The following is a 12,562-nucleotide window of genomic DNA, read 5'->3' as shown; positions in this document are numbered from 1 at the left end:
ATCTTGGGGTGACTGAATGGCTCAGTCAGTTTATCGTTGGTCTCTTGGTTTTGGCTCAGGTCATGATCTCAGGGTCATAGGATCCAGCCCTGTGTGGAGCCTCAGCTCACAGTCTGCTTGAGCTTTCTTTCCCTCTTCCCCTCTTCCTCTCCCTCCCTCTCTGCGCACCCCCACTCACACGCACGCTCATGCTCTCTCAAATAAATAAAATCTTTTAAAAAAATTAAGCCCCTACCTCTTCACATTAAGATATGTGCAATAATTTCCTTACATATATATTAATGTAGATTTAAAAATAATAGAGAACATTCAATATTTATTACATTCCAAGGATATTTTCTATGAATTATCTAATTTAATCACAATGACTCTATATTAATGACAAAAAAATTGAGATGCAAAGAGATTAAATAATGTGCTCAAAATCAAGAAATAGTAAGTGGAGGATATTCCCAAAAGGTTGTTGTCACCAGTCAGAACTCATCAGATTCAGGGCAGTCTCTTTATTTTGGATTTCTGCAGCTAAAACTTTACTTATTCTGAACACTTACTGAAGCTATTCCTGAAGTTGTAATGTCTTTCTACTACCCTTTCTGCCCACTCAAATCCTACCTACCTTTCCCCTTGTCTGAATAATTTTATCTTCTGTAAATTACATGTATCAACTCCAAATGGAAACTAACTGGCACGTAATATTCCTTTTTTATGTGTTAGTCATATCTCACCATAGTATTTTCAAGTCCCTGACTGAAACTCAACAAATTCAGATTAATTTAAAAAACTCTGGGGGCACCTGGTTGGCTCAGTCAGTGTCCGACTCTTGGATGTTGGCTCAGGTCACGATCTCGGGATCTTAAGACTGAGCCTCACAACGGGCTCCATACTCAGCAGGGAGTCTGCCTAGGATTCTCTCTCTCCCTCTCCCTCTGGCCATCCCCCCCACCATGCATGCTCTTTCTCTGAAATAAATACCTCTTAAAAAAAAAAACCCTCCCCATATACTATTTTTTAGAGGAGACTACCAAATAAAAAATAATAAATATCTATTAATTGGGATGTTGGGAAGTATAGAGAGAAAAGTAGGGGAATGTTATGGGTAGAAGGTGTTCCTCAAAAATTCCAATGTTGGAGTCCTCTCTCAACATACCTCAGGATGTAACCTTATTTGGAGACAGGGTTTTTATAGAGGTAATCAAGTTAAAAAGAGGTCATTAGTTTGAGTCTTAATCCAACATGACTTGTTTCCTTATAAAAAGGAAAAATTTGGAGACAACCACACACACTGGGAGAATGCCATGTGAAGATGAAGGCAGAAACTGGGGTGTTGCTTTTACAAGCCAAGGAACACTGCAAACCACCAGAAGCTAGGCAGGTGACACGGAAGAGAATCTCCCTCAACAGCCCTCAGAAAGAACCACCTCCATCAGTACCTTCATCTCCTACTTCTAGTTTAATTGTGACACAATATATTTCTTTTGTTCAAATCCCTCAGTTTGTGGTACTTTGTTAATGTAGCCTTAGCAAACTAATATGAGAAATAAGGAAAGAAGGTTCTGGATAATCAAGCAGTGAGCTGTCACTTTAAAAATGTTTAGGACTTTGTTGTCTACTATAAAAGAGGTAGGATGACTGCACTTGTTTCCAATCTTCTTTAATAAAGTTACTGGTGAATAGGGGAGTGAGGGAAGGAAATTTTTTTTAAGTATTTTTTTAATTAATCAATTATTTTATTTTATTTATTTGACAGAGAGAGACAGCGAGAGAGGGAACATGAGCAGGGGGAGTGGGAGAGGGAGAAGCAGGCTTCTGGCTGAGCAGGGAGCCCGATGCGGGACTCGATCCCAGGATCGATCCCAGGACCCTGAGAACATGACCTGAACCAAACGCAGACACTTAAGGACTGAGCCACCCAGGTGGCCCAGGGAAGGAAATTGTACAAAAGAATTCGCTTAAAGTATGATAACTGAAGGCTTTTGCCCATAATTGCATTCAGGTATTATAAATCTTTGTCATTTACCATGCCTATTACCCTCTCCTTCCACCGCCACTGTTTTTAATCTAGTTTTTACAAATAAACCTGTATTTTAAACTTTTGATGAATGTTGATAAACGTTGATAAACGCTTGATAAATGCTTCTTTAAAGCAGGTGAGTTTTTCTGGTTTCTATTTTTATAGGAAAGGCCATGCATGCACATTATATTGTTCTTATAATTTCTCTTGACCTCAAGGTAGTACCAGTTCATGTTAAGATTTGTTGTTTTTTTTTTAAAGATTTTATTTATTTATTTGACACAGAGAGAGACAGCGAGAGAGGGAACACAAGCAGGGGGAGTGGGAAAGGGAGAAGCAGGCTTCCTGCCAAGCAGGGAGCCCGATGTGGGACTCGATCCCAGGACCCTGAGATCATGACCTGAGTCAAAGGCAGTCGCCCAATCAACTAAGCCACCCAGGCGCCCCTTAAGATTTGTTTTTGAAACCAAGGCTCAATTATTCTATAGTACTCTTATTTCTCCCCTTTAGGATTTGGTTGACCAGAGGCTTTTATCTACTGTCATTTAATCATGTTGCAAATCCACTGAAAGCCAGAAGCTTCTATTCAATGCCTGCTCTTGATTTAAAGTATTTTCAATCTCCTCAATTTGTAGCAAACCATATCCAAATAAAACTGAAGGCATATTTTAGATTTATAATCACACCCTTTTTCTTAAGAAAATTATACCATGGTCTTCTTAAAGCCTTTCATATTGGAATAATACCAGTAATAATGTTTGATAACAAATAAGAAAATGAAGGCACTGGTCAGAAGATATTGGCAGTTTCAGAAAAATATATTGAAATATGTGCCATGAACAAAGGAAGCTTTGCCCTTTGCCTTTCAACTTTCAATCACTTAAAGTTTACAAAATAAATAGAAAAAAACCCCCAACTTTGCCATATATTGCTCCAAAATTAATTATAATATAAACTGCATATGCTGTTCTTCAAATTCTAAGTATTTCAGAGGACTGGATTCAAATAGTAGCTGTGCTTCACATAGCCTAGTATCTGGGGCAACCCAACAAATTTAATTTCTACTATAAACACGTTAATAATATAAACAAAGGTGACTGCTTCTCTGAAATCTTCCACAACTATTAATTAAGCAACAGTCATATAATGAGAAACAGTAAAAGTACAAAAATTAGAACTGCCTAAAATTAATGCTTTGTTATGGTCAGAAATGGTAGTTGAAATTGCGCCTGGCTTTTTCATCCTTCTGACAGACAACTGAGGCAATAACCCACATTACTCCTGAATTATCCACAGGGAAGTACTACAACTTTCCAATATACATGCTTTTCTTTCTTTTCTCTCTCCTTTTCTCATTTCTATTACCTACTTGATTTTACTTTTCCTTCAGCTGGCTTGTGACACCCACTTACAGCTAAAGAGATTCTTCTGATACTTTCCTCAACTTGTCAAGCTCCAATCACAAAACAAAACAAACACAATGCTTCTCTGACATAGCTATTTAAGAAAAATAAATAAATTTTTCATTATTATTTAACTTTGCAGTAAATATTACAGCATGTTGTCGGCCAACATTTGTTAACTATGTTTATCTAAATGGCTTATTCCCAAGGTATAAACTCTTATAAGGCAAAGACATTTTTTTAAATTATAAAATACAGTAGACTCCCCAAAAGGTTAAAAACCCCCAAAACAGGGGTGCCTGGGTGTCTCAGTCTGTCAAGCGTTTGCCTTCGGCTCAGGGCATGATCCCGGGGTCCTGGGATCCAGCCCTGCATTGGGCTCCCTGCTCAGCGGCAAGCCTGCTTCTCCCTCTCCCTTTGCCCCTCTCCTCTCTGCTCATTCTGGTTCTCCCTCAAATAAAAAAAACAAAAAAACCCAAAACATTCATGTACCCACCACCCAACTTAGTAAATGACCAAAAAGCAATATAGTGTAGTGTTTAAAAGAGATATTTGTGAACTTAGTACACTGCCCAGCATATGGAAACATTAGTGTTAGATATTATTACCAGCACAGACAATGTACTATTTCTCGATTTGCTTCACTTGTCTATTCTATTAGGAGAGACAGATTTAAACTAAATTTGAGATACTCAAAGGTTTAAAAATATACATTAAATTCAATTCACCACTTGGTCTTCAAACAAAATGTTACCATGTTTTTGAAATAAAATGCCTTCTGTATAAGGTTTACAATTTAAACTACTGTTAATTTTTTTATTATGTTATGTTAATCACCATACATCATTTTTTGTTTTGCTTTACAAGAGTAGTCTTTATTACATGTTTAAATGAACAATCACTGTTACACTACCTCATTTACATAATATTAGATCACGTGCTCTTCTTTCACCTCTTTTCCATAGCATAAACACAACCAATATTGGGGGTAGGAGGAGTATTACAAAAGCACTATTTAAAAAGGAAGGAGGGTTCAGGACTTAGTATTAAATCTCACATTTATCTTTATGCTACCTAATTTGAACAACACGTATAGGACATTATTTTTGAAAGGAATACTTTTGCAGGAAGATATCTGACTGAAATCTTGACCAAATCTGAACTACCACTCAGCTCTTTAACAAATTTCTAACAAAAGACAGAGAACCGTACACTTGCAACAGATTTTATAGTAGTTTATATTTGCACACAAATTCTGCCACATTGTTCAGCACCACCAAAGTAAAATTCTTAAATCTTTCACTGAAAATGAAAAACCCATCCATCACCTGTTCCCAATAAAACATTGATTGTTCTACAAAATCAGCTGATTTAGTCAGATAGGAACTGAAGTTTGAGAGATGGTCTTTCCAACTTGTGAATTCATCAAATAAAGACCCTTCTAGGAATATGATGGGACTAAAGAAAATAAGAAAGCTAAGCAGAATGACTACCACAAATAACTGATAAAAGCTCCGGGGAATCCTGCTAATGAATGTGCCAGTGTCTTGAGGCAAAGAAAGTTTATCCACATCTACTAGTTTTATGTCTTCCCATTGACTGGTATCAAAGTTCTTCATTAAAGGGCTTGTGGGCAAATTAGAGGGAGGTAAAGGAGTTTCCTTGATTACTTTTATTTTCTCCCTGAACTCCTGCATCTGTTGCAGAAATATGATGGGTTCTGACACGTCTTTGAAAGCCTCAGCAATGTTAAAGGCCATTCGTTGTTCCTGCAAGATGGTGTTGAGTTTGTTGATCTCTGGGTCATAGGCTTGCATAACTGCAAGTTTCATGGTCTCAAAGTCAGACAGGATTTCATTCTTTTTTTGATCTAATGTATGTTGTAACTTCTCAAAAAACTCCTTTACTTTATCTGAATCTTTAGTCAGTAACTGTAGAGATTTCCTTTTGCTAGTTTCCAAGGTATCCAAGCGAGAAAGAGCATCTCCCCGACGCCAGGTCTCAAAGCTCTGGAAGAGGGACTCAAAGGCATCTCTTTCCTGAGCATAGGCATCTTCAATAGAACAGAAGACATGCTTAGTGTGGTCACCACGAGTAGCACAGATCCCACAAATCAGTTGCGTATCAGTCAGGCAGAAAATGTTGAGAGGCTGCCCCAAGTGTCCTTTGCACACCGGCATTTTGGGAGAGATCTTGATCTTGTTATACTTTTCTACAATACCCTTCAGGGAGTAATTAACCTGCAGGCTATTGACTCCGGTAGCTGAAGTTTCCTTACGGCATGTAGGGCACTTGAATGGAGAGGATCTCCACAAGGAATTCCGCACAGTCCCCTCTAAGATCCCTTCTAAGCATTTTTTGCAAAAGTTGTGTGAGCAAGGCAAAACTCGCGGATCATCAAACAGACTGCAACAAATTGGGCATGTGAGATCTTCTTCAAGCAGCTCCATCACATCCTCTGTCCCCTGCGAGCAGGTGTATTCGTCAGGGTTACTATTTCCCAGGACAAAGCAATCAGGTTTTTGTTTTTTTCTCACGTTGTGATTGACAATCAAACGAGGCTTGAGGGGTCGTGGGAGGGGCCCCACCTGGAGCCACCCGGCCGCCTGTGCTCCAGCAGCGGGGACCGCGCGTTACCGACTGGGCACCGCGGCAAAACGGACTCGCGGCGCCAGCCGTGCCCGGCCCCACCGCCCTCCTCTCCCGGCACCTCGGTCCGCCTCCTCGGCCGGGCTTCGCCTTTGTTCTGTCTCCCGAGTCTCGCCTTTCCCAGGGTGGGGGTGGGGGTGGGGGGCGGTGGGTGAGGTGAGGCGGGAGTCCTTCCGGTGTCAACAACCGCCACCAATAACTCTCATTTGTTTTGGATGTAGTGTTCCATGATTCATTATTTGCGTAGATCACCCAGTGCTCCATTCAGTACATGCCCTCTTTAATACCCATCACCAGGCTAACCCATCCTCCCACCCTTCCCCTCTAGAACCCTCAGTGTTTTTCAGAGTCCATCGTCTTTCATGGTTCATCTCCCCCTCCGATTTCGCTCCCCTTCATTCTTCCCCTCCTGCTATCTTTTTTTTTTTTTTAACATATAATGTATTATTTGTTTCAGAGGTACAGCTGTGATTCAAGTCTTGCACAATTCACAGCGCTCACCATAGCACATACCCTCCCCTAAACTACTGCTAATTTTCATTTCATTTTTAAGCTATAGTTTGTGAGCTAACTTGTGCTGCTTTGAAACATTTTTTAAAAAAATTTTATTACGTGTGCTTTTATTTAAATAGCTGTCACTTATCTATCCATCTATTTACTTAAAGTAAGCTCTGCATCTAATGTGGGGCTTTGACTCACGACTCTCAGATCAAGAGTCCCAAGCTCTACTGACCGAGCCAGTCAGGCGCTGGAAACATTTTTAATGTAACTTAATGATATTACAAATTTCTAGAGGGAGTTTACCTTTAACTGATTTTTTTTTACCTGAACTTTGCAAACCCTATGAAACTACTTAGAAAATAGTCCATGTGTTTATGTACATGTTGGCAAGAAAAAAAATCTTTAGCTCTCATTAACTTTCTCAAAGGAATCTCTGTACTCCATTCTCCCAAAGCAAACAATAACATACAACTTTACAAGAAAACTAACTAGATAAAACCTGAAATAAAATACCCTTGGCCCGATTTTTCCCATTATGAAGACTCCCCCCTCCCCGGATTAGATAATACATTTTTACCACTTAAAAGAAAACATTAGAGGCCCCGGGGTAGCTCAGTCGGGTTAAGCGGCTGAGACTTTTGATTCCGGATCAGGTCATAATCTCAGGGTTGTGAGATCAAGCCCCGGATAGGGCTCCGCACTCACTGCGGTGTCTGCTTGTCCTTCTTTATTCCTCTCCTTCTGCCCCTCCCCCATTCATGCTCGCTCTAAAATAAATAAATAAAATCTAAAATAACATTAATTTTCCATAAAGTTCACTTTGCTATGATAAGAATAATATGGATATATACTGCAAAAAGAACAATTATTTCTGGAACATTTTTATTCATAGGTGAAATCTTCGAAGCACAAATCCAACCTCACAGTATGATATACTTAATACTTGACAGTGTCTGGTGGTATAAACTTATAATTCATCATGTAAATGAATCTGACACAGCAAGCTCTTCAAGAACTACTGGGACTTGGTAAAAATTTATTATACATAGCACATTGATACCCTGGCTATTCAGTAATATAAAAATTAAGTCTTCCAAAAAGTATATATATTTTGAAAGGTGAAAATGAAAAAAATCTTGCTTAAGGACAGAATAAATGGCATATGAGATGTTAGTATATTTCAAAATAAATCTTTTAAGTTTTTAAAATGTATTTTTTGTAAAATAAAAAGGGATCCAGATTTTCTCCTGTTTAGAATAAAAACTATCAACTTTCAGTAACTAGAAAATACAAATCATGGAACATTTTAGTGAGTTACATAACACAATGCTTCAGTTAGTTGTAGAGTAGTAACCTGGCCACTACTGACAGAGCAAATAAGATATAATTCCTCTTAATTCTCAGCATGTATCTACTATCCTTTGCCATAGCAGAAAGTAAGATTATGGTGTCAGAACTTCAGAAACTCACCTGATGAAACTGACCTCACATTGCTATTTCTTTATATTTAGGAAATAATAAAGAGAAAAAGGATACTAAAGTTGTAAGTGTAAAACATACCCAAAATGAAACATGGTCAGAATGATCAGTACAGATGTTTAAATTCCAAATGCTCTTCTCACTCATTTCTTTGATGTAAAGCAGAACCAGGCTATTCTAATCGATTACCCTGCAGTTTCTGCTTGTGAATGTGAGATCCATAAGGGCAGCAGGTCCTGTCTTTAACATTGCACATGCTGTGGCTTGCACAGTGCCTGACACATGGGAGACACTCAATAAATATCTGTGCAATGAAGGAAATACAAAAAAAGCCACCAATCTGGGGCCTCGAATGGGATGTGGGAGTGGAGAACAGAAAACAAATAAAAGTGAAATAATGCTCGTAAAAACTCAGTGTCACATCAGAAGAAATTTAAGTAGAACAATACTGACATCATTTTTATGTAATACTTATTACCATTATGTAAAGGCTTCACTGAGCCTTAAATCCCAAAATAATTTCTAATAATTTAAAAGCACCTTTGAAGTATAATTTTTAAAAGCTCATTAACTTGCTATTTAAAAAAAACAAAAAAAAAAACCCAACTTAGAAAAGGTTTACATGATGAACTCATTTAGTAAAAAGATAAATGAATAAATAATTCTGTAGGAATATAAGAAACTATTAACAGTGATTTTCTTTGGGAAGGACCAGAGGGTCCAATGTAGGAAGATGGGAACTTTTTTTTCAAGATTTTGTGTGTTTTAAATTTTATTTCCTACAATGAACATATATATTTTATTTACGAAGAGAAAATGTCCAATTATATTTTTGAAACTTAGAAATTTACAAATTTTAATCTTTATATATATATATATTTTTTTTACAGATTTTTTATTTATTTATTTGACAGAGGCAGGAACACGGGCAGCGGGAGTGGGAGAGGGAGAAGCAGGCTTCCTGCTGAGCAGGGAGCCCAATGCGGGGCTTGATCCCAGGACCCTGGGATCATGACCTGAGCTGAAGGCAGATGCTTAACGACTGAGCCACCCAGGCGCCCTTAATCTTAATATACTGATTGAAAATATTGTTTCAACTTTGCACTTCCTATTACTTCTCTTTACTAAAACATGAAAATAGACAAGACAGATGTGAATGCAAGAAAATGAGACATATACCAATCTGCTCCAAAGCAGGAAAAAATACTTTCACTTAAGAAAGAAAAATTTCCAAAAGGTGAAATTGTAAACATCTACCTGCTGGTTTCTGTTAAATATTATTAGTGATCTTTATTATCACTGAACATATGTTGAAATTTAGGGTTTTGAGGTTTTCCAAAAAAGGTAACTATTATATATTTAGTAGCATCAGATATATGACAGACTCAAAAACAAACAAAACCTGGTTGCTCATTTTAATAATATTCTAGAGAATGCTATTCTGTATATTTATATATTAAATATAAATGTATTAAATTTTGTTTTATATTTTTATTTATATTTTATTTTATATTTAGTATTAAATATAAATATATTTATATTTATATAATGTAATTATATATATATAAATGATCTCACTAGAGACATCATAAATACAGGCATATCAGAGGATTTTATTATAGGTAGATTGGCCATAAAATTATAACTTGTCATTTTTAGGTCTCAGTTTTTTACTATCTATACACTTAACTACAAAACAAGAAGGTATGGTTCTTGAATGATGGCATTTATAGCAGAAGGTTAATAATAACTAACCTTCTAAAAAATACATGTCTGTGGAAAAACTTCCAAATGAATATAATTTCGGTATCATTTTTAATAGGTTTAAATTACATCTATCTGGGGCTAGTAACAGAATTCTTTGGTGGTGGATCACTATAAAATATTGTATTGGAAATCTGCAAATTAAGCAACTGTTTCTTATGATATGCATCATCTTCCTGATTGGCATGTTCATCCAGAGATTTTCTTATATGGTTCTTTAATTCATCAATTCCTTCTCCTGTAATTGCAGAGATGGGGATGATATGTTGGAACTCCATGGTCCTCTCTGGAATCATGTTTTTTTCAAATAAGTGCAGAAAATCTGAAACAAGGAACACAAAACTAAGCTGATTTTCATTGTCTTTGAAATTAAAACTATGTTAGAGGTCTGATTTATGAATCAAGGTTTTGGTACCTTGGTACCAAGGTACCTTTGGTACCTTATTTTTAATCCTTTTTTCCTTCCCTCATTAATAAGCTTTCAGAAACTTTTGTTTTCACAAATGACAATGGTAAGATTCTTAGCACACGATAGGTGCTTAGCAAATATTTGTTGGATGAATGTATTTTAAACCAAATTAAGTACAAATAAAAGATAATCATACATGATTTACTTACAGAAGCAATAAATTTGCTTTTTTTGGAGGAGTTCAATGAAATCAGGCAACACAGATTTTCATCATTCATGACTGGGATATAGTAGCTTGCCCCAGTACACAGGTGGCCTTTAGCTGCCCTAAACTACAGGCTTATTATCACTGGTGTAGGGAGCCATACTAAAATTGAAAAGGTTTGGTGACAGTTTAAGGGGAGATCATTTCAGATGAGTCCAATCTGTCACCCCACAGGGTCTGACAGCTATTATATTAATTTTTCCTCTTCCCTGCCTTCAAGACAATGGGAAGGGAGATGGCACACTGATGGGATGGGTTAACATGGATATGAACTGGAAAGGCTGGACTGAGAGAGATTGGACAAGCCAACATGGAGCTTCAGTTCTGAGATTCATACATCCCCAAGTAAGTCCAAAGAAGCTAACTCAGGAATTATCACTGAGGGCACTATATTTTGTTTTATGACAGTCCAAGACAGGCACAAACAAGAGAGTTACCCTCCCTTCTGATATCTCCTCTGAAAACTCCCTTTCCTGCAAGACCAACTAGCAATGACCTCATAAAGCAAGTGACATTAAGGAATAAAGACATTAAGGAATAAGAAGTATTTATATCCTGAAAGTAATTTATCAACTCAAGGACAGCTCCATTACATAAATTACGCAGGGGAAAGATTTTTTCGAGGGAGAAAGGATCTTCTGGTGATGTATGCTAGTCCTAGTACGCTATAATTTATTTCCCCCCTTTCTATCAGAAGGATAAAAAGAGAGAAGTTACTACTATTTAAAAACATACTAGGGCGCCTGGGTGGCTCAGTTGGTTAAGCGACTGCCTTCGGCTCAGGTCATGACCCTGGAGTCCCGGGATCGAGTCCCACATCAGGCTCCCTGCTCAGCAGGGAGTCTGCTTCTTCCTCTGACCCTCTTCCCTCTCGTGCTATCTCTCATTCTCTCTCTCTCAAATAAATAAAATCTTTAAAAAAAAATAAATAAAAATAAAAATAAATAAAAAACATACTAGCCACCTTCCATCCACCTGACTTCTCCTCATTTGTGAAGAGGTCCTCTACTAGACTCAGAAAAATGAAAGCATCATTACTGTAGGATAGGAAGTGTTCCATAAAGGTCAATATTCAAAACTGTGGAGAGTCCCTTTAAGTTCCTTTACACAAAGTGGTCCATTTAGGAACAAATTTCAAACAAATAAATCCTTTTGCAATAACAGCATCTATTTTTCTATGTCACACACATGTAGGTACTCAAGTTCTTTTTAGAAGATTAGCACTCTTCACAGTACTTTGCTGGCATTGCAAAGATACATACCTCTTTAGAACTATTTGCTCTGGTTTTAAATTTATGGTGTATTAGGGGAATGAAGGTCTAGAACTTGTGAGGTATGTTAAAGTAAAAGAATTTACAGGTAGATGCTGACTTTCTCCTTTCGTGATCCAAATCCCATTAACTCTTTAAGGGCCCGGTTTGAATTTTACTTCTTCATGAAGCCTGACTTTTCCTTTTGTCTCTTCCAACTTACTGTCCATATCACGATTCTGAAACTTGATAAGTATTATGTTACAATGTTATTTAAAGTTTCATATTAATGTGTTCTTTCTTCAAACATAATTTTTTAAAGAGTAGCAACTGTCAGTTTTCTTTTCCATTGATTATACCACTTAGCACTCTCTGCACCCAACAGGTAATCATTAAATTGGCATTAAATGAACAAATGGGTTTACCTTTAGGATTCTGGAGTTGATTCACCAGTACACGAAATTTATCCTGTGCACCTGGCAAGTCCATTTTATTAACTGCCAGGAGTGCAGGTTTTGTCTGAAGTTCCTCTTTGTACAACTCCAATTCCTTCAAATCAAAAAAGAAAAATCACGTAATTTTATTAAAGAATCTATATAGATTACCTATTTAGTAATATCTCTCTTTACTTTGTAGGCCTGGGTAATTTAGAGCACACTCACATTTCTGAAATGCAATAAACCTCAACAACCACAAAATTAAGTGACAAAGAAAATTCATAAAATGCTCACTGGTTAGGTCACATGTTGATATATTTTAACTCAAATGACATCCTAGAGACATTGTGATCTGTGCATAGGGCCAAATACAGATATCTAGACTCCTATTAAG

The 12,562-nt window shown here is 37.1% G+C and overlaps 2 protein-coding genes across 3 annotated transcripts in view; both read right to left on the bottom strand.

Moving 5' to 3' along the window:
- Positions 1–4,625: 4,625 nt before the first annotated feature.
- On the bottom strand, positions 4,626–6,364 carry LOC112824872 (E3 ubiquitin-protein ligase TRIM13-like). The gene has a single exon (XM_073898778.1). The coding sequence runs from the start codon at positions 5,862–5,864 to the stop codon at positions 4,641–4,643; it is 1,224 nt and encodes a 407-aa protein (XP_073754879.1). The 5' UTR covers positions 5,865–6,364; the 3' UTR covers positions 4,626–4,640.
- Positions 6,365–7,136: 772 nt separating this feature from the next.
- GTPBP10 (GTP binding protein 10) overlaps positions 7,137–12,562 on the bottom strand; it is a 30,803-nt gene continuing 25,377 nt past the window's right edge. Inside the window, exons 7-8 of one of the 2 annotated variants that reach the window (XM_025872844.2) lie at positions 12,157–12,280; positions 7,137–10,129 (exon numbers count right to left, since the gene is read on the bottom strand). In XM_025872844.2, the coding sequence (XP_025728629.1) occupies positions 9,879–10,129; positions 12,157–12,280 (375 nt within the window). In that variant the 3' untranslated portion in view covers positions 7,137–9,878. The remainder of the gene's footprint in view (positions 10,130–12,156; positions 12,281–12,562) is intronic. The other variant, XM_025872843.2, reaches the window with a different exon arrangement.

This window comes from Callorhinus ursinus, unplaced genomic scaffold, assembly GCF_003265705.2.
Source record: "Callorhinus ursinus isolate GAN/ISIS: 27379988/994484 unplaced genomic scaffold, GSC_fseal_2.0 scaffold12, whole genome shotgun sequence".
In the NCBI taxonomy this organism is placed as follows: Eukaryota; Metazoa; Chordata; class Mammalia; order Carnivora; family Otariidae; genus Callorhinus; species Callorhinus ursinus.
The sequence above is the reverse complement of the archived record's forward strand: the minus strand, read 5'-3'. Positions and strand labels throughout refer to the sequence as shown.

Coding starts and splice junctions, on each gene's coding strand:
- LOC112824872 (XM_073898778.1), bottom strand. CDS start 5,864: ATGGAGCTGCTTGAAGAAGATCTCACATGCCCAATTTGTTGCAGTCTG.